Source organism: Branchiostoma floridae, chromosome 17 (assembly GCF_000003815.2).
Source record: "Branchiostoma floridae strain S238N-H82 chromosome 17, Bfl_VNyyK, whole genome shotgun sequence".
Classification (NCBI taxonomy): Eukaryota; Metazoa; Chordata; class Leptocardii; order Amphioxiformes; family Branchiostomatidae; genus Branchiostoma; species Branchiostoma floridae.
Window position 1 is genome coordinate 7,053,892 of NC_049995.1, and position 18,890 is coordinate 7,072,781.

Genomic DNA, 18,890 nt, shown 5'->3' on the forward strand with positions numbered 1-18,890 from the left:
TGATAAGCTGCTCGATCTCCACACGGCTGTGTGTTGCACGTGGTGGTACATGGAAAGAAGTTTTTTTTGCTATTATTTACATACGGGCTGGTTGTTCGATGTGCTAACTGCGAGTTCCATGAACACAGGATACAGCGTACTCGCCGTTTCTATCTAACAACACAGTTATCCCTTTTTAACTCGATTGAATCACTATTCTAGCGGCCTGCCAACATGGGTCCCCGTGCGAAGTTTGCTCATCTGTGATCAATTGTTACAAATTTAGTCGTTTTTTTTTTGTACGTAAAGACGTGGTCTTTTAGAAAATAGCACTCTCCTTTGGAGGAAAATAGTTTAAGAGTCATTTCATGGCATACGGCCCATCTACATTTCGTTATTCTACTTATTTGCACAATGAGCATATACGTTTCCCACGTCAGAGGTTGAACTTTTACCTCAAGTCAAGTCAAGTTTAGTGACAGGTTAACCGGTGAGACAACATCTTCAGACAGGGTGTGACACGGGCAGGTCAGCACTGCAAGCTTAAAGATCTCTAACTTTGTCACCAACTTTGTCTCACAGGTGGGAATATATTTACTGTGTAGGTTCTAGTTGAAGAAATGAAGGTTGTCTTCTGTCGCAGTGAGCAGGGTTTGAAAAGCTTCATAGCATGCAAGTTATCACGCACACATATGCGTACCTATTATTGTAGAAAATATGTAACGACCAAACCTTAGCCTCAGGGAATTCTTCTGGTTTTCATAATGGCGATACGATCGAATGTTTATCCTGTTCTCAGTTTAGCGTATTGGGGGAGAATACAATAACGTTACGGTGTCGAGGTGATGTACAAGTTGGTGGGGTTAAGACGTTGTAGTCCAACTTTGTCGCAGTATGGTTGAAAATACGTAGTTTGGGTTGTTACATTTTGCACTAGACGTGTTTACAAAATCTCTCACTGGCTGGGTTTAATGAGGGGGCGGAAACTGTCGGTCTAGGAGAGCGTTTTTAGTCAGGCTATGGTTACTTACGAAGTAGTTGAGTCAGACAGTACCTCAGGCCGAAAGACAAGTCGTATTGAAGCTCATTGCATTGGGTGAACTACGCGAGTTCTCCAAATTACGTCGCGCCTTGTCAAACAACGTCGTCAGGCTGAAGCACGCCGTAGCTCAGTTTTGACCGGGGTAGAAAACCATTCACACGGAGTCAGAGTTGGAGAAGCACCAAATCTTGCCCCTTGTGAGGCAAGTGGATAGTGAGGGCAGCTGGATACTGGGGTAGACTGTGTAACGCAAACTCCGCTGTATAGGGCTGTAGCTAGTCTAGTCCTCCGTGCGCAGCCTATATGATAGGAGTGTACATAACGTTATATAGTCGCCCAGGGTAGCGGTAATAGATGTCCGGGTATTCAACCATCGGCAAGAGCGTTAGATCGTCAAATACCTTTTCTCTGAAAGCATATGGATCAAGACCTATTATTGCAACTTTGCCCTGATAACTAGCCTTGGCTACATCACTATATCATTCACAGTACGGAGACAAAACAGCACACTTGAACCCGCCGCAAGTAACTTTGGTAGCGCCGTTCTCATCTATATATCCATGTTATCATCCAACATGGCGCCCACGCGTGGAGAAGCGGTTTTCGAATGTTCTGTGAAAACGATCTATTAGCGTCCTGTCCCCTCTATAATGGTGCGGTCCAAAAAGTGGTCTGTTATTCTAATAACCGACCACTTTTCAGGTTACTGCCTGATAACGTACAACCCATAGGAAATGGGGGCCTCTGATTGGTCAACTCCATCTGGCTATATGATAATATAATATGGCGTTCTGACACAACAACTTCAATGGATTGGAAGATTCCATCTCGAAATGGAATCTTCCAATCCATTGAACCTGTTATAATATATATAATATGGCGTTCTGACACAACAACTTCAATGGATTGGAAGATTCCATCTCGAAATGGAATCTTCCAATCCATTGAACCTGTTATAATATATATAATATGGCGTTCTGACACAACAACTTCCATCTCGAGATGGAATATTCCAATCCATTGAAGTTGTTGTGTCAGAACGCCATATTATATAACATCATGTAGGACCTCGATGCTATGTCGCCAATGCAAACAGTTCATCTTCGTTCCAAACTTAGAAAGCTCTGAGAGAAATGTCAGAGGTGAGTAGCGTTGTTTTTGAACAGCGTTTTGTGATCTAGAATCTAAATACCTGCATACCATCTTCAGTCGAGGGAGGAGTAGACTCCTGTAGTGGACTGATCTTGTCACTTCAGGTCGTCAGCTAGGCATGCTCATGCATCAAATGGCTCCAGTATTTGTCTAGTTGGTTTTTAAATTGGTTTACTGTGCTACTATTTACCAGGCTTTCTCTGGCAGTGAGTTTCAGTTTTTTTACTACTCTTGAGTTTTTTTACTGCTCTTACTTTCTAAGAAGGGGTAATTGATTATGACCTGGATTACAGGCCAGCTTTTCGGCACCAGGACCAATATACTCCCAAGGAAACTTTACCAGTAACGTTAACCGTCTACGGGATGGGCGACATTCAGGCCTGTGTTCACTCTACTACGTGCCTTTGCCTGAGCCCCCGTAGAAGACTCTTTCGTTTATTGAAATCAGTCAGGAAAATCACCGGGGTGGCTAAAGTTGGTCATGCGGGCACGAAAGGCTACAGCCCTGGGAAATACTCATGTTACAAAGAAGGGGATAACGCTACTTTTAGTTGAAGCCACCAAATAGGAAAAAGGGGTCAAAGGGGGTCGAGTGTTTTTCTATTGTCAACATAGACTTTAGTTCTGTTTTTAGACAGAAACACACCAACTGTGTATTGATTTTTCACAATCTGAAGTGGCGACATCGGTACGTAGACTATACAATACAGGGGACCAGGAGCGACTGTTTACAAAAACCCGCCATAACATAATCCGTTTCGATGCAGTAAAAGGTAGATTTTCCAACAGTTTGTGACAGAACCAACCACTGGCAAGTATGATGGCAGTATTTTCGCTGACAAGACAGCTATATTGTGTACGGCATATGTACCGCTGTGTCAAGCGTGCCCCCAGTTTGTGACAGAAGTACGACAGTACACGACCGAACCGTAAGCTACCTGCATACTGTTTATATACCTTTATGTTTGCGACAATGGCAGTGAATGTACCGTTACGTTACTTGTATTCGTGGGAAATTCTGTATTAAGAATGATTTGTAATCGTTCTGGGATCTTAAAACAACAATAGTTTCTGTCACAGAAACAATGGAATTTGTCTTTAACCTTACGTTACGTATTTCGGACAAAATGGCGTTTTCGTTCCAAAAGTATCTGAGCTAGCGATTCGATCTTGCACCAGTCGGTATACACTAGGGCCCCCACCAAAAATCGAGAACAGGCTTAAGAGAATAGTTTAAGATACGATACTTATATTTGATCACGTGAATAATGCAGCTCAGTATGCGGCTTTGTGTACGTGAGTGTGTGTGGTGAGTGACTTTGGTGTGGAGAGGAGAAAAACAACCAGCACCATATAGTGTTCGCACTACAGTGGACTTCTCGGTTCACAGAGCAGGGTACAAGGTTTATGCATATGTTTGACTGTTTGTGTCTGTGTGTGTGTGGTTGTATTCGTGTATGGTATAAAGTTTGTGTTTGTAAGTTTGTTGTGTGTGTGTGCGTGTGTGTGTGTGTGTGTGTGTGTGCGTGTGTGTGTGTGCTGAAGTACATCACAGTTGGTTTGTGTGTGCTCGCGCGTTTTCCCGTCACTGTGATCTTGACTAGGCCACCCAGCGACTTTCCTTGCTACTACAGGTGAACTTCTGATCTTACAACTTGTTCTAGGTGATTCCAATTGAAATTTCTGTTCTATATATTTCAGATCTAGAGATCCGGTGTTGTAACTAGACCGTCGTCGCCACATCCCATGATGGCGGAAAAGACGACTCTTTTCATTGGTGCGCTGTGTCTCTGTATCCTTGCCAACGCTCTCCTCACCAAGTACCCAATCACGGTTACCATTGGCTCGCCTCGCGTCAACACTACTGGGCTGCAGTTCCAAATGGTGGGCATAGGTGTCCCCACTGCACTGAAGAACGGTAGGAACGTTCTACCCTCGATGTATCGGAGGACTGTTGAACCCACTCGGGGGGTTACCAACTCTACACACAACGTCACAAACATGGGACACGAAAGCACATGGAATACCACACATAAACCGCCCCTCGGAAAAAATACAACTATGAGCAACTCAACGTTTGTGGAGAAAACTGGAAACGGTTCTCTGTCAAACAACACGAGAGAAAGTCCTGAAACACTTGCTAAGTGGAGGGAAGACATGTATTGTAAAATGAAAACGAAGATTCCATTTTCAACGATAAATAAGAACTCTACGAACTTTGAAAATCGTTCAGACGAAGAGGTTCTGCCCGAGGAGAGTCTGGAGAACTTGGTCAGCTACAACTCGTGCGCGATTGTAAGCAGCAGCCACGCGCTCATGGTCCACAAGTACGGAGGGGAGATAGGTGCGTAGCCTGGTGTCTTTGAAGTCAATAAGCTGGTTCGCCGTTTGAAGTGCGTATGCGTAGTGAGTAATAACGTCCTAATTTTCAAAACTGCTTTCCTGTATCGGCAGGTGACTTCAACTTTGGCATATCACCCACAAGGCATCATATTGCGCATACGCACTTCAAACCAGGAACTAGGTAATGGAATTTCTCATTTATGAAGTGGTATTTCTAGCCTACTTGGTGTCATTAGATAGCTTATCATAGTGCCTAGATTAAATGCACCACAATGCCATGTAGCGGAAAGATGTGGTGTAACTGGTGTAATTGAAAAATTGTATTAGTGATTTGATAAGTGAAGATCAAACTGGTTATTTGAAAAACAGATTCATTGGAGAGAATATACGAAGAATTTTAGAATTAATTGAATATTATGACACTAACGAAAAACCAGGACTGATCTTTATTGCCGATTTCGAGAAGGCATTTGATAGCCTAAGATGGGATTATATGTTTAAAGTTTTGAACTATTTTGGCTTTGGGGAATCTCTTATTAAATGGATTTCGGTTTTATACAACAATATTTCTAGTAAAGTAATAAACAATGGACATATTTCTGACGCCTTTCCTCTTCTCCGCGGTGTTCGACAGGGGTGTCCCCTCTCCCCCTACTTGTTTATTTTATGTGTAGAATTATTAGCCACAAAAATCAGGACCAACGAACACATAAAAGGACTTAAGATACACACTCTGGAAACCAAGGTCTCACAGTTTGCTGATGATTCTAATTTTCCTCTGCAACCCGAAGCACAATCTCTAGTAGCCCTCGTTGAAGATTTAAAGAATTTTTCAATAATTTCTGGCTTAAAACCGAACTTTGACAAATGTACGATTTTAAGAATAGGCTCTTTAAAAAACACAACTTTTTCTCTCCCTTGTGATCTTCCTATCAAATGGACTAATGGCCCTGTACAACTAATAGGGATTATGCTGGGTTTAGGCACAACTGGTTATACCGAAAAATTAGATCAGAATTACTGGACAAAACTAGCTAAGATAGACAAGATCTTGCTCCCCTGGAGAGGACATTCCTTAACACTTTTTGGTAAAATTGCCTTGGTGAACTCTCTAATAGTATCACAATTTACATATCTATTCATGGCATTACCTTCTCCTAGCGCCAAGTTCTTTAAGGAGTATGAGAAAAAGATATTCAATTTCATTTGGAATGGGCGCCCAGAAAAGATTAAACGCAAGGTTATATATAACACCTATGACTGTGGTGGTCTGAAATTAATACACTTACCCACTTTTGATCTCACTCGTAAGGCATCGTGGATACCTAGACTATGGCAAGCAAAAACACCTTTAAGTAAATACTTGACTGATTTCCCAGATCCTGTATGTAAACTTTACCCTTTCTTGCAATTATCTAATTATCATATAGACTGTATTTTTACTAAGTTTTCTCGGTCTGTTAGTCCTTTCTTCATCAATGCCCTTAAAGCATGGCTTTCCTTCCAATTTAAGCCACCTGAAACACACCAGGACATACAATCACAGCTTTTATGGCTCAACTCAAATATTACTATAGACAGCAAGCCTATTCACTTTAGAAAGCAAGCTACTGGTCAAATATTATTTATAAGTGACCTTTTAGATACAAATGGAAAATTTTTGTCATATAAGGAATTATCGCTGAAATTTGGGAAAACTCTTCAAATGATGGAATATAATCAAATAATCTCCGCTATCCCAAGCACCTGGAAAAGACATCTTAAGGATAAACCACTTACTATAGGACCTAATGCACCCTTCATATCAAACTATTCCTGGTTGGGGGCACGTAAGATAAATAAAGATATATACATGACAACTCTTTTAACAAATAACGTAGTCCAAACCCCAGTTAAAATCCAAACATATTGGGAAGAAATACTTGACATAATAATACCATGGAAACAAGTTTTTAGACTGATATACAAGACTACAATATGTCCGAGACTAAGATTTTTCCAATTTAGGATGTTACATAAATTTCTACCTACCAGAAAAATGTTATATATTTGGAAACTCTCGGACAGCCCTATTTGCATACATTGTGGAAATGAGCAAGAAGATACACTGCATCTATTTTGGGAATGTCCAAGAGTTTCCCAATTTTGGAGAGATGTTAAGAAATGGCACGAACGAGTATCGAGTGAACCATTACACATAGATTTAGCAAGTGTAATTTTGGGTGATCTAACAGTAAATTCCCCTAGGCTGAACAATACACTAATATTAATGGCAAAATTTTTTATTTACAAACAGCAAGAAAAACACCTATCATTAAACCATTTTATCTCATATATTAAGACTTCTTACAAATTGGAATTTATAATAGCTTCCAGAAAGAACAAATTGGCAGTTCACTACAGTAAATGGGGAGAAATACTTCACATCATTTCTTAAACCCCTCTATTTTCTTTTTGTCTTTTGCTACTCTTGTGGTTTTGCATTATTCAATTATTTTCACTAGTATTTGAAGCGAAATGTTGTATTGATGGTTTCTTATGTGTCTGTACTTTATTTGAGATTATTCTTGTTTAAAGTTTACCATTAATTTACACTGATGTTACTTTTCTTATGTAAACGATACTACCTTATACTGCTGTATTAGTTTATTTGGTTGGTATTATTTTCTTCCCGCTGTAGTATTGTTATCTATTTTTGGATCCGTGGTTTATGTTTATGTTTTGTCTTAGTTATTGTCTCCATCTCTATTGTCATTATGTATTCTTCTGTTATTTCTGTTTATTTGAAATGCAATAAATATAAAAAAAAAAAAAAAAAAAAAACTAAACAGCGTGTATGTGGTGTAGGCGAGAATACTTATTCTATAGGATTATTAACATGTGCATCAACATGACTGTCTTAACATTTTGTTTTGATGTGACTTGTTTTAGATTTTCGTGCCATGCATGCGTTTGTATATTCCGTGTTCTTTTTCTTTGAAGATCAATAAAAATTATCTTTGAAAAAAAAAAAAAAAAAAAAAAGATGTGGTGTAACAAACTTGTCGAAATTAGTGTGTTCACGGCTAAGAACTAAATATGTTAGTCTCATTCGCAGACTTTAGCGGGTCTGTTGTTTTTTTCGCCTATCTCACAATCTATGGATTCTGTAGAGGATGCCATCCATGAAAGTTACTTGCAGTGGCCTAATGGAACATCATTCTGTGTTTTGTGTGTGTGTGTGTGTTTCAGATGCCCACGACGCCATTCTGAGATTCAACTGTGCTCCGACGGACAAGTTTGAAGAGTTTGTCGGCAGCCGGACGGACATGCGCCTCATTAATACAAAGATCCCAGGACGAACGTGCAAAAAGGAATTTTGGAACGATAGTATCGCCATGTTCAACCACGAATTTACTGTCGTCAGGAACTTTGACGCGATTCGTTTGAAACCACGAGGTATCGACACAAAGAAAGACAGATTTCGTGTTTTTGAAAACTTGAAAAAGTTCCGAAGGACACATCCGAACCGTACAATGCCTTTTATACAAAGACCAAACTTCGGGAAAGACATTGTTACTGAACTCGGGCGTTTCTGCAGTACTACTGGAAGATGTAAGAGAACAAGCAAGTCGCCCAGTACTGGCATGTTTGGTAAGCATTGTATAATCGACAAGAGGACATTTGTTTTGGCGCTGTATGTGTTTAATTTTGGTAACGCCAAAAGGACGGAGGCCTTAAACGCAGTTCTTTCAAAGGATGGCAATTGTTTCAAAAGAGCCAGTTGTTACATTTTGGTGACCCCCTAAGGTCGGAGGCCTTAAACACAGCACTTTGAAAAAGTGGCAAATGCTTAAAAAGAGTCAGGTGTTACATTTTAGTGACGCCCCAAGGGAGGAGGCCTTAATCACAGCACTTTGAAAAAAGGTGGCAAATGTTTCAAAAGAGTCAGTTGTTACATTTTGGTGACCCCCTAAGGTCGGAGGCCTTAAACACAGCACTTGAAAAGGTGGCGAATGTTTCAAAAGAGTCAGGTGTTACATTTTAGTGACGCCCCAAGGGCGGAAGCCTTAAACACAGTACTTTGAAAGGATGGTAAATGTTTCAAAAGAGTCAGGTGTTACATTTTAGTGACGCCCCAAGGGCGGAGGCCTTAAACACGGCACTTTGAAAGGATGGTAAATGTTTCAAAAGAGTCAGGTGTTACATTTTGGTGACGCCCTAAGGGTGGAAGTCTTTACCACAGTACTAGTACTAAGGGTGGGGACCTTTAACACAGTACTAGTACTAAGAGTGGGGGCCTTTAACACAGTACTAGTACTTAAGTTTGGAGCCTTTAACACAGTACTAGTACTTAAAAGGTTGGCATATGTTCTAAAAGAGTCATAAGAAATTGTGTTTGGAAAAAAAGCTTTAATATGTCATTTTAAATTGATGCCACCTTTTACGTAACTACAGTCTTTTCTTCTCAAAGGTTTGGTCGCTTTTAGCTGCATTCATCAGGGCATGATGAACTTTTTGACAGCTTGCGTTTGGGACGGCGGCATTATTGCATCAGCGCCACCTTGCGAAATGCAGTGGCATAACACGTTATGCCCTGAAGAAGGCAGCTAAAAGCCACAGAAACGTTTTATTTTTTTTGCAAATTACAAAGGCATTCTTTGTGTTTCTTTAGGTATTGTGATGATGCTACATCTCTGCAACTGGGTCCACGTCTACGAGATTCTTCCGTCCAACAAGGATGACACAAATCTAAGGTATTACTACGACGAGAAGGCCAAACTTCTCAAGCCGACTGGTGGAGTCCACTCCTACAGCCAAGAGCAGCAGTATATCCGGACCTTGTCACTGACTTCTGATCAGGACATAGCCAATACCGGCGTGGCACTGTTAAAAGGATTGGCCAAGGTTCGCTGTGATTAGCCTTTCTACGCCGGTTATTGGATACGTACATGCCGATCAATGTTGTTGCCATGACACTCTGTTGATTGACAGGAAACTAATCAGGACATAGCCAATAACGGCGTGTTAAAAGCATTGGCTTATTAGGTTTACTGTAATTGACGTTAACAGAATTAGCCATGCTACGTCGATTTTTGGATACGTGCTTGTTGCCATGACACTCTGTTGATTGACAGGAAAATTACATCGGGAAGATTCACGTGACTGAATAAGGTGTAAGACACCTTGTAGCTGTGAGTGCGCGTGTTCTTAGTTCAAAGTTCAAGGACCCTACATTGTAAACTACCCTTTGGAAGCGCTGGTCACGTGAATATTCATTTAGTCTGTGGGGCCTTAACCTCTGACCTTACCCACAATGCCATAGAAGTAGATTATTGCTTATTGAGAAGATATATTCCTTTGCTATGGACCGTGACACGTGACACCTGGTGGCGGCTGGAAGACATCTGACGACACCTGTCCCTCATCGAACGTCAGGAAAGTGTTGTTTGCCGCGTTGACGAGCAACGCAGACGGCAGCCCTGCATTAAATATGATTCAGACCATGACGCCCATGCAAGATAGCAATGTAGTAATGACAGAAGTAGACCACTTAGCAATATATTTCCACATTAGGCCACATTGACTTAATTCTATCAGCGCGCGCATTGATTTTTGCCTGTTCTACAAAAAAACCGGTGACCAAAAATAATCATATAGCATCCCTGGTCAATCAGAATTTTATGCTTGCCATGGGATCTGCTCTCCATGGTAAGGGTTAGAGCATGGGGCCCAGTGCCCTTCAAACAAGAATGGCAATAGAAACATGATTGTCTTATTTGAGGTGAACAGAAGACAAAGCAAGCCTGGGAAAGAATGAACTGGATGATTAGTCCTGTAGTTTAGCAGCATGTTTTTTTTTTGCTGGATTTTCTCTTTTTTTGTCGCCCTGGCCACAGGCGCTGGCTCATTAGTTTTAGGGTCTCCAGAGTATGTCATTTATAAAGTCAATGTGGCCCAAGGAAGTTATTAGACGACAGATAGATAACATTCTGAAATGGGACTTTAAAACGTCACGTTTACTCACCTGTTGCGTTGTTAAAGAAATAATCGAGAGTAAAGAGGAAGAATTCGCTCCGGAAATGACCGACGCGGATTCCATCTATGACGTCATTTCCGATGAACTGAAAGTTCGTAACGAGTGGATTTTGCGGAAACATTCCAACCAGCCGACTGAAGAAAAAAAGTTGAAGGTTTAATACAGATAAAAACGACACCTACCGGTGCACTTGTAACGGTAGACTCAGGATTCGTCACATTGTTGAACCTTTATCCGCGGGGTAACCTAAACCCGTTGTTTTTAAAACATGGTATTTAGGAAGATTAAGCCAACGGACGGTAGTTTCAACCGCATAGGTTTGAAAACACATGTGTATTGCCATTTGAAAACACATTAGTCGACTTGATATTCCTATATACCATCTTTTTAAATACCAAGAAAATAGGATACCCCGCGGACGGAGGTTATATGCTACCTGGAAGTTGTTTTTGAGGGAGGTGCAAGATTTTGTGACAGTTCTAAAATGATCTATTTTGAATGTGCAGTGTTCGCTACTCGTTAAATCAACTGTTGAAATAAAGACATGAATTTTGCCTCTTACCTTTGTTTACAATTTACCCCACCTGGCGACGGGTACAGACTGTACATTATTCCCTCTTGGTACCGAATTATGAAGGTATACAGGGGTGGGCCCAGTTGTGCGCATGCGTAATCGATATCATGTCGTGGCAGTCGATGATTGGCTGAGCTCGATTCAAATTTGATTCTTTCGAGGTCCTTACTGATCTCGTTGGAGGAGAAGTAGTGAACATCTGAAAAACAATCTTATAAATTCATATATAATGATAACGTCAACATTTGATCTGTGAAAAAAAAATTGAAAGATTCAAATATGTAGAATGACCCACCGCGGAATGGAATTCCATAGCTGTCCAACCTGGTTGCTCTGACGTCACCATCCACGTACCATCCCGCGTTGATGTACTCTCGCGAGGTTTCCATCACAACGCAAGTCTATACGAAGAAACATAGGTCAAGTTGTTGATAGATTTTTAGTAGTGTCGCGACAAGAACTGCTGATGTCATAACTTCAACTTTGACCTTCATCATGCGCACTTAAAAAGGTGAACCGCTTTATTATGTCCCTAAGTGCAGTAACATTGCCATTGTACCAAACATTCAAATTCTGCAGGAAAGTCAACGAATTACTAGCCTCTATAGCAGGCTTTCTGTAACCTTCGTCTTGCTAGTCTCATAATACCCTTTTTCGGGGCACTTCTTGTTCTTCTGGGTCGTTTGTGCGGCCGGCCAAATAAGACGAAAAAAGGGCCAGAGAGTTTGCCATGGAGGCTAACGAATTACTAGCTAACGTTACGCATGACCTTACTTTTGTAAACTGTGCCGACCCCTGAACTGTATGTAAGATGCACTTTCGACCCAATTAACTTAGCAAATGATTGACAGGAATTTCAGACGAGATTTGGTGGATGTCGTAAGTCCAATAAGTGGTTGGAATAGACGATCCCATAGCCCCGCCCATCTCGATAAAAACGTAGAAACGCAAAATATAAACATGAAAATGCAAATATTTGACTAACGCAGTCACTCTCTCATTGGTCGAACTGCCAATTGCCATGCCATCATTGGTTGAACTGGTAATTGTGATAGGCAGCAAGGATCGATCTTTTATTGCAGATGAAATCGTCGCCATTCAAAGAAACGCAGAGCATTACCCGCTAAAGGGATATGTCTGTAAAGATGTCTGCACTCAGATGACTATGACGTAAGTACTCTCCGACATCTTGGCTGGTTAAACCTGGTTGCTATTTTAAAATCTATTCACACATAGATACACGAATAGCACAGAAGAGTCGATGTTATCAACAAGCAACCATTACTTTAATGGCAGTTGGGAGCGCAATATACATTCACAAGGCACCATGGATAAAAAACAGTGTATAATACTTTAAAATACTACCGCACACGTCTAAAAGCTCCAGATATAATATTACAATATTGTAATATTACCTAAAATTATATTACAAAAACACAAAAGCGACGGATTGTTTCTCAACGCCGTATATAGAGCTCTGTATATAATATAAAAAGGAGGCATTTTTGTTGTTTCCATATACATGTGTATCAGGATTGCAAAACGTTGCATCTATTATCTTTAGGTACTGCTGCAGTTGCCACAAATATCGCAAGACGTAGCTAGTGAACATGATGTAGCTAGCATGATGCAGCTAGTCAACGCAATATAGAGCTCTGTAAAAAATAGAGGCATTTCTGTTGTTTCCATATCTGGATTGCAAAACTTTGTACATGTATCTATAAAGTCTTTGGGTACTGCTGCAGTTGCCACAAATATCGCAAGATGTAGCTAGCGAACATGATACCTGTATGACTTAGCTAGGAATATCAATGTCATAGCAACGATTGTCAGAACGATTCGGCTAGTTTTCTTTGGTAGTCTTCAACTCAGCGGTGTATTTCAAAACCCCACGGCAAATTTTGTAGAACCAGTAATAGTTCAATACATTAAATATACCGACTCCGCCAAAGTAACACACGTGTATGCAGAGAGGGAGGTCCCAAAACTGGGGGTGGGCCAATGCGAGGTGCAAGAAGCGCAGAGTACCAATGGTCGTGGAGACACATCTCGCGATAAAGAACGTAACCAACATGGCGAGACCGTTCCAGACGTAAGCCGTGGTCTTCTCGTAGCCAACGACTTTCAACATCATCCTGAAACAAACAAACAAACAAACAAACATACTACGTCATTAATTCTCGTAACTGGTTCCAGTATCCAACGACTTTCAACATCATCCTGAAACAAACGAACATACTACGTCATCAATCCTTGTTAGTAAGTTGTTACTGATACGAGATAGCAAAGAAATATTCTAAACTAGTTTGCACTGAAGGGCGCCGCCATCTTAGGATTCTGACACCTTCCGGTTGTCATCTTGTTTCCGGTATAGATACAGGATACACTGTTGTTGTACCATCATGAATTTACTAGACGGTGCCTAAGTGCCAACGAGTTTGAGCTGGCCAGGCTAGCCTCGTTTTGGTGAAACGACCCCAGATGACCCCGGAAAATCCAAAATGGTCGCCGTAGCTGGAATGGAGTGTAAAGAAAATAACTTTGATATTCTATCATTATATAAACCACTGGTTTGACTGGCATATATTTGGGTGGGTGAAAGAGGGAGAGAGAAAGAGGAAGAGAGAGAGAGAGAGAGAGAGAGAGAGAGAGAGAGAGAGAGAGAGAGAAGGGGTTCTTTCATAACAATATCCTACCTCATGTTAACGAAAGGGTTAGACAGTTCCATCATCAACACGTTGTTTGCACAGTACATCAGGCACGGATACGTCTGTTGGTGAGAGAACACATCGACAAAGTCATTACAATGTTCTAGATAAATTTGTTTTCCACTAATTCAAGAACCTTAGACAAAAATGTCCCTTTTTTGCACAAAATAAAATCACAAAGTACAATTTCAAGAATAGTAGACGGATAGTCCCGGGGTAAGACAGAGACCAGTCTGGTCTATATGAATCTCTCCCTGTCTAGTTTATCAAAAATATCATTAATACGACAATAACTAAATAGGAAACAACTGAACAATTGAATTCAGCTTTTAAATGATGATAAACCTTCAAAATCAATAAAAATGGGTTTTCATTACTAAGAATGTAAAATGTAAACTGAGGTAGACATCAGTGCAGAAGCATTATCTCTCACCATTGCCACAAACCCGGTGTAGGTTGAGAAGAAATGGTGCAATTTAGAGGACATCTGGCCGATGTTGTGCGTCAACATAAGCACCAATGCTAGGGAAAAATAATAAAGTAAGATCTAAATGTTGTCTGATATTTCTCCTGGAGAATATTAAAATGACTTAACTTCTTATACTTCTTAGTTTGTACCAACTATTACTACTAGAAAACCGAAAAAAAAAATTATGAAAAAAGACGAACCATCTTAAGCATTCACGTTTTTTCTCAACAAAGTAGCAGCACTCCTGTGTGTTGGACAATACAAGCATGCAATTTGCTGTCTGTGTCCCACGCATACTGTGCAGTTACGAGCTAAATAAAGCAAATCAAATCCAAAGGTGAGTTTTAGATTCGCAATGTGCTGGAAATCGTTCCTACCTGCGGTGACGTAACCAGTGTAGATAGCGAGCGTGTGCCGAACTAGAGGTGAGTCGTGCCTACAGAGACAGACAATTTTTTTTTGTAAAACGTGACGAAAAAACAAACAAACAAACAAAAACAACTAGTACTGGCACATTGTTACATATGGTCTGCATTTGTGTTAAGATTTCATTTGAGAAATAGCTTATCGCTTAATTTTTGTTCCAGGGTTTTAGTGGGGCTTTTACAGAGAACCGACCATTGATAAGAATCTATAATGTAACAGATCCGCCAAACTGACCAGTCTCTTAGCTTTAGAGATTCTAAGCCACACCGGCACCGAACCTGGGTCGCCAGCTCACAATCTCAACGCCGCTAATAGGGCTTTCACACGGAAATCGAATTAGCAGGAATCAAGCCGAACCAGTCGGAATGAAGTATTTGCAAAATTCGTAACACATTCGGGGCCATTCCGAGCGGGGGTTCCAAATGGACTTGATATCCCCTTCATACGAGAAAGAATGAGCCAGAATGCCGTCAGAATGAAAATTCTTTTCTATTCCTGGGAATTCGTAGTGTACTCTAGAAATTCTTACTGCATTCGAGATATTCTTTTGGCCACATTCGGGCAGGATTCGAAGTGGCTTGCCTTTTCGGTTCTCCTTCGAATGAGATTAAAATGTTTCGAATAATGTTGGAATGCCACAGAATGCGGTCAGACTGTAGTTAGACTAGTTAGAATCCATTTGGAATGCCATTAGATATTTCTACACTTCGAATGCACCTCGACAGTTTTTGACATGTCAAAAACTTTCGAGCCAGCCAAAAGAACGGGGACGAATATCTGGAACGCAGTACAAATGTTTAGAATACAGTACGAATTGCGAGGAATTGCCACGAATAGAAACAAAAATTCATTCGGACGGCATTCCGGCTCATTCGTGCTCTCGTGTGAAGGGGGCTTAACCGCTACGCCAAAAGGTCGGACCATTTGGCATGGTCAGTTTGACGGCGCTTGAACCCCACTGTTACATTGGCAGCCTTTTCTAGAATGACAACGTCAACTGTTACACGATTACGTTACATCCACGGCAGAACAAAGAATGGCACACTCAATCTGCTGTCATAATTTAAACATATCGTACGACGGCACATGTGACCGCGTACTTAGTATAAGCCGTACAAATGGCACGCGAAGACAACGCCTATAACGTACCAGATGACGTCATGAGGTATTTGGTCGGCAGCGAAGATGTAGATGTACCACGCCCTGAGTCCGACTGTAGTCGCCAGGCAGAAGGACAGAAAACTGGCAAAAACAACAAACATTTGAAAAACGTAATAATAAATAAGTTTGAAAATAAGGGAAATCCTTTTGAAATACAAATGGGTACTTCTTTAGACAAAAGCAGAGTATACTGGCCGGCTGACGATCCTTTGGCCGGCTGAACTCCTTGGCCAGCTTTGATACTATCTTATGCCAGCGGTAAATCTGCTAGCTGAAGATTAAAGCATCAAGTGCACGTTAAAAGTATGTCACTGCATGTATATGTATCTACGTGCCGTATCTAGCCCTGTTTTAAGGTCTTGTTTAAAGCTGTATCTAGAGTTCTAGATATAAGGATCAAGCGGTCTCAATGAGGTTCACCCTACAATATAATATTCCAAGGGAAAGAAAACGGATTTCTACTCACGCGTCCTTGACAATGAACTGCTTGACCCTTGGTAGAAACTGGTACGGTTTGAAGAGCCGCGGTAAGAGCGCAGGCGCGACCACCAGGAAGATGATCAGCGACAGTATGAACGAGTAGGTGGTGGTGAGGATGTAGGTCAGCTCTAGCGCCATCATGCGACTTCTTCAATTTCTGCAATTCAGTTATGAAGAAAGGATTTTGTTTCGCATTAGCAGTAACAGGAAAATCGTCTTTAGGCGTAACACACACGTTTTGTACAGCTGTAAGTACAAGTTACGCACGTACGCACTCCATTAGGAAAGATCTTAATCTTAATCGATTAGTGTGGTGGGTTCTTGTTCTTTAACTGTTCTTTAAGCTGTCCTCAAACACATGCGGCTTTAAGTCCTATCCGAGGGGATATCTCTAGTCTGTACCAGACTCCGGGTCGCTGGAAAGCCGTAGAAATGGAACAAATAGAGGAGTAAGCCGGCCAGAGGAGTATAGCTCGCGCGCTGTTCCCTGGCCAGTTATACTCCTCTGGCCGGCTTACTCCTCTATGTGTTCCATTTCTACGGGTTTCCAGCGACCCGGGGTCTGGCAGAGACTACGATATCTCTCTGTCCGGAGCCATTATTCGGGGTTCCGAGCGTCCAAATAAAAGGTAGTTTTATTGCTTGGAAACGTCCAAATAAAAGGTTGTTTTAATATATATATATATTATTACTCGGTGTTCCTAGCGGCCAACTGAATCGGCAATGTCAGAGAAATTCAATACTGGCGGTTCAACAACACACTAGTGTTTGGATCGTCCATTGGGCATGTATTTGCTAACTACTGCCAAACACAACATAACACAACACGACAAATGCTCTGCACACCCAATATAGTCCAACTCTTCATAAAGACACTTCTCTTCACTTTTCTTGTATTTTTGTTTCACACTGTATCTTTTCTTGACGTTTCTGTGCATCGGTTATTATAAGTGCTCCCTCCCCTCCATTTCTCTACTCGCGTTAACCTGTTTATCCTAGTGCTAATATCAAAAGAAATGCGTCAGAAGTATTATTGGCAGTGCTAAGAGGCTCACCCATGCCAAACAGCTTTAAGATTGATAGCTCCAAGCCATTACATCACTCTCTAATTACCACTGCGTCCTTGCACATAAGGAGGGTCTGCATGTGTTTTCAATGAACGGTCGGTAATGAGCTATATTAATTCCCGCTAATAGCTATTCGTAAAGCGTAATTGGTCACTTTAAATTTCCTATCCGTCGTTAAGCGTTATCTTCCTAGTCTAACGTCAGATGACCCAAAGTCATAACGTAATACCCTATCGTGCCCTACATTTACCACAATGCAAACATAATACCACATTGTACATAGGAACCTGGGTCAATTTACGCTCAAGCGCTGCCGGACCTCCAAACTTTCCGTTAAAATAGCGTAACCAGTTCTCCTAAATTTGCAGTTAATCGTTGCCAGTTCTCCCTATCCAGACCCTCTTAAAGGAACACAGGTGCGATACCCTAAACGTAAGCAGCCTTGTTTGGCCTTGCCCTGTGTTGACATATAGCCATGGGCGATGACTAGACACACCCACATAAAGACGTTAAGAAACGGCATATTAAACGTTCTTTCCTCAGAACCCACGCCAAATACAACTCAATACAAAAATAATAATCATAACATTACTGGGAAGACTTTATGAAGTACAAGAATACCAATCGAAGTAGAGTAAAGATACAAACCCGTTCAGTTGTCTCGCGAAGATTCCGGAAGAAATTGGGGTCACCTTGACTTGAAGACGCTAGCTCCAAAATTATGGTCTGAGAGGTCTATTTAGCAGCTTTGCTCACGAACTGTCGCCTAAGAATAAAGACTGTGAATTGTTAGAATTGTAGTTTATAGACTGTACGTGAGCAGTAGAGCGTAGTTTGGCGTACACTACCTTGTATGATCTAATAAGTAACCGTGCCTGTCACTTGACCCCGACGGACGAAACCATACCACGGCGCCAGGGGTAAGCTGCCAACATGATCGAACAAATATTTCTAGTTCTTTAACAAACCACAACTGTATTTGATAATTCTATTTAATAGTATGCTCTTCTACCACACTGTATTATGTATTCGTGGGGGTATTGTCTTTTATTAGTATAGGAGTAATGTCACCCCTACGTTAGAATGGACTCGTCAATTAACGTCTGTTTGGAGAGGGGAAGGTCCACAAATAATCGCAGGGGAATGACATTTCGGTCGTCGTCGACCTTCATGAACATGGTTTTCTTTTTTTGCTCCGTATGCATGTGTTTTCGCAGCAATAAAAACCTCCGGATGAATTGTGGTGGCTTTTATTATGTAGGCGTAGGTGTTGTGGGTACGGAGGTCAGGGTCGAGTATGCGCCCCCTGGTAACTAGTATTGGTACTGCAGCAAAACTTCAGATTTCTGTTGTCCTGGACATACCCTGGTCTTGTTGTCAAAGTCAGGAGTTGGAATGGTGCTTTCGTTGCTTCTAACAGAAAATGGGCCTTGTGTCTCTACTCCTGATGGTATACGTTTTACTTTTATA

General features: G+C 41.2%; 3 protein-coding genes across 9 annotated transcripts in view; 1 reads left to right on the top strand and 2 right to left on the bottom strand.

The window, feature by feature from the left end:
• The window catches only part of LOC118404596 (beta-galactoside alpha-2,6-sialyltransferase 1-like), a 14,886-nt gene extending 4,738 nt beyond the window's left edge, over positions 1-10,148 (top strand). For 2 of the 4 annotated variants that reach the window (XM_035803799.1, XM_035803801.1), the window contains exons 2-4: positions 3,875-4,517; positions 7,748-8,149; positions 9,171-10,148. In XM_035803799.1, coding sequence (XP_035659692.1) covers positions 3,920-4,517; positions 7,748-8,149; positions 9,171-9,418 — 1,248 coding nt within the window. In that variant the 5' untranslated portion in view covers positions 3,875-3,919 and the 3' untranslated portion in view covers positions 9,419-10,148. Of the gene's footprint in view, positions 1-2,010; positions 2,164-2,287; positions 2,380-3,874; positions 4,518-7,747; positions 8,150-9,170 lie in introns of those variants that run through there. The other 2 variants (XM_035803798.1, XM_035803802.1) reach the window with 2 other exon arrangements.
• Positions 8,900-11,526, bottom strand: LOC118404597. Of its 3 annotated transcripts, XR_004829782.1 has the most exons (5): positions 11,405-11,506; positions 11,098-11,320; positions 10,524-10,669; positions 9,561-9,978; positions 8,900-9,419 (listed from the first exon to the last, which is right to left on the bottom strand). XR_004829782.1 is itself a non-coding variant. In XM_035803804.1 (4 exons), exons 1-4 carry the CDS (start codon positions 11,496-11,498, stop codon positions 9,860-9,862), a joined length of 570 nt encoding a protein of 189 aa, XP_035659697.1. In that variant the 5' UTR covers positions 11,499-11,526; the 3' UTR covers positions 8,900-9,859. The 3 variants fall into 3 exon arrangements, 2 of the variants coding, with proteins under 2 accessions (XP_035659697.1, XP_035659696.1); XM_035803804.1 differs by having other exon boundaries at positions 8,900-9,978; positions 11,098-11,308; positions 11,405-11,526; XM_035803803.1 differs by having other exon boundaries at positions 8,900-9,978.
• Positions 11,527-12,376: 850 nt separating this feature from the next.
• LOC118405101 (TLC domain-containing protein 4-B-like) lies at positions 12,377-18,311 on the bottom strand. 2 transcript variants are annotated; one of them, XM_035804503.1, is made up of 7 exons: positions 18,069-18,311; positions 16,340-16,510; positions 15,862-15,954; positions 14,664-14,722; positions 14,251-14,339; positions 13,806-13,879; positions 12,377-13,244 (listed from the first exon to the last, which is right to left on the bottom strand). In XM_035804503.1, the coding sequence occupies exons 2-7, from the start codon at positions 16,492-16,494 to the stop codon at positions 12,953-12,955; spliced, it is 762 nt and encodes a 253-aa protein (XP_035660396.1). In that variant the 5' UTR covers positions 16,495-16,510; positions 18,069-18,311; the 3' UTR covers positions 12,377-12,952. The 2 variants fall into 2 exon arrangements, with proteins under 2 accessions (XP_035660396.1, XP_035660397.1); XM_035804504.1 differs by lacking the exon at positions 18,069-18,311 and adding an exon at positions 16,756-16,885.
• Between the last annotated feature and the right edge of the window lie 579 nt (positions 18,312-18,890).

Bases quoted from the DNA above. Each gene is read 5' to 3' on its own strand.
- LOC118404597 (XM_035803803.1), bottom strand. From the start codon at position 11,498: ATGGAAACCTCGCGAGAGTACATCAACGCGGGATGGTACGTGGATGGT. The intron at 11,321-11,404 runs GTGGGTCATTCT...TGAATTTATAAG, and splicing joins CTATGGAATTCCATTCCGCG to ATTGTTTTTCAGATGTTCAC. The intron at 10,670-11,097 runs GTAAGAGGCAAA...TTTTTTCTTCAG, and splicing joins GGGGTAAATTGTAAACAAAG to TCGGCTGGTTGGAATGTTTC.
- LOC118405101 (XM_035804503.1), bottom strand. From the start codon at position 16,494: ATGATGGCGCTAGAGCTGACCTACATCCTCACCACCACCTACTCGTTC. The intron at 15,955-16,339 runs GTGAGTAGAAAT...TGTTTTTGCCAG, and splicing joins CAGTTCATTGTCAAGGACGC to TTTTCTGTCCTTCTGCCTGG. The intron at 14,340-14,663 runs GTAGGAACGATT...ATTTTTCCCTAG, and splicing joins CACTGGTTACGTCACCGCAG to CATTGGTGCTTATGTTGACG.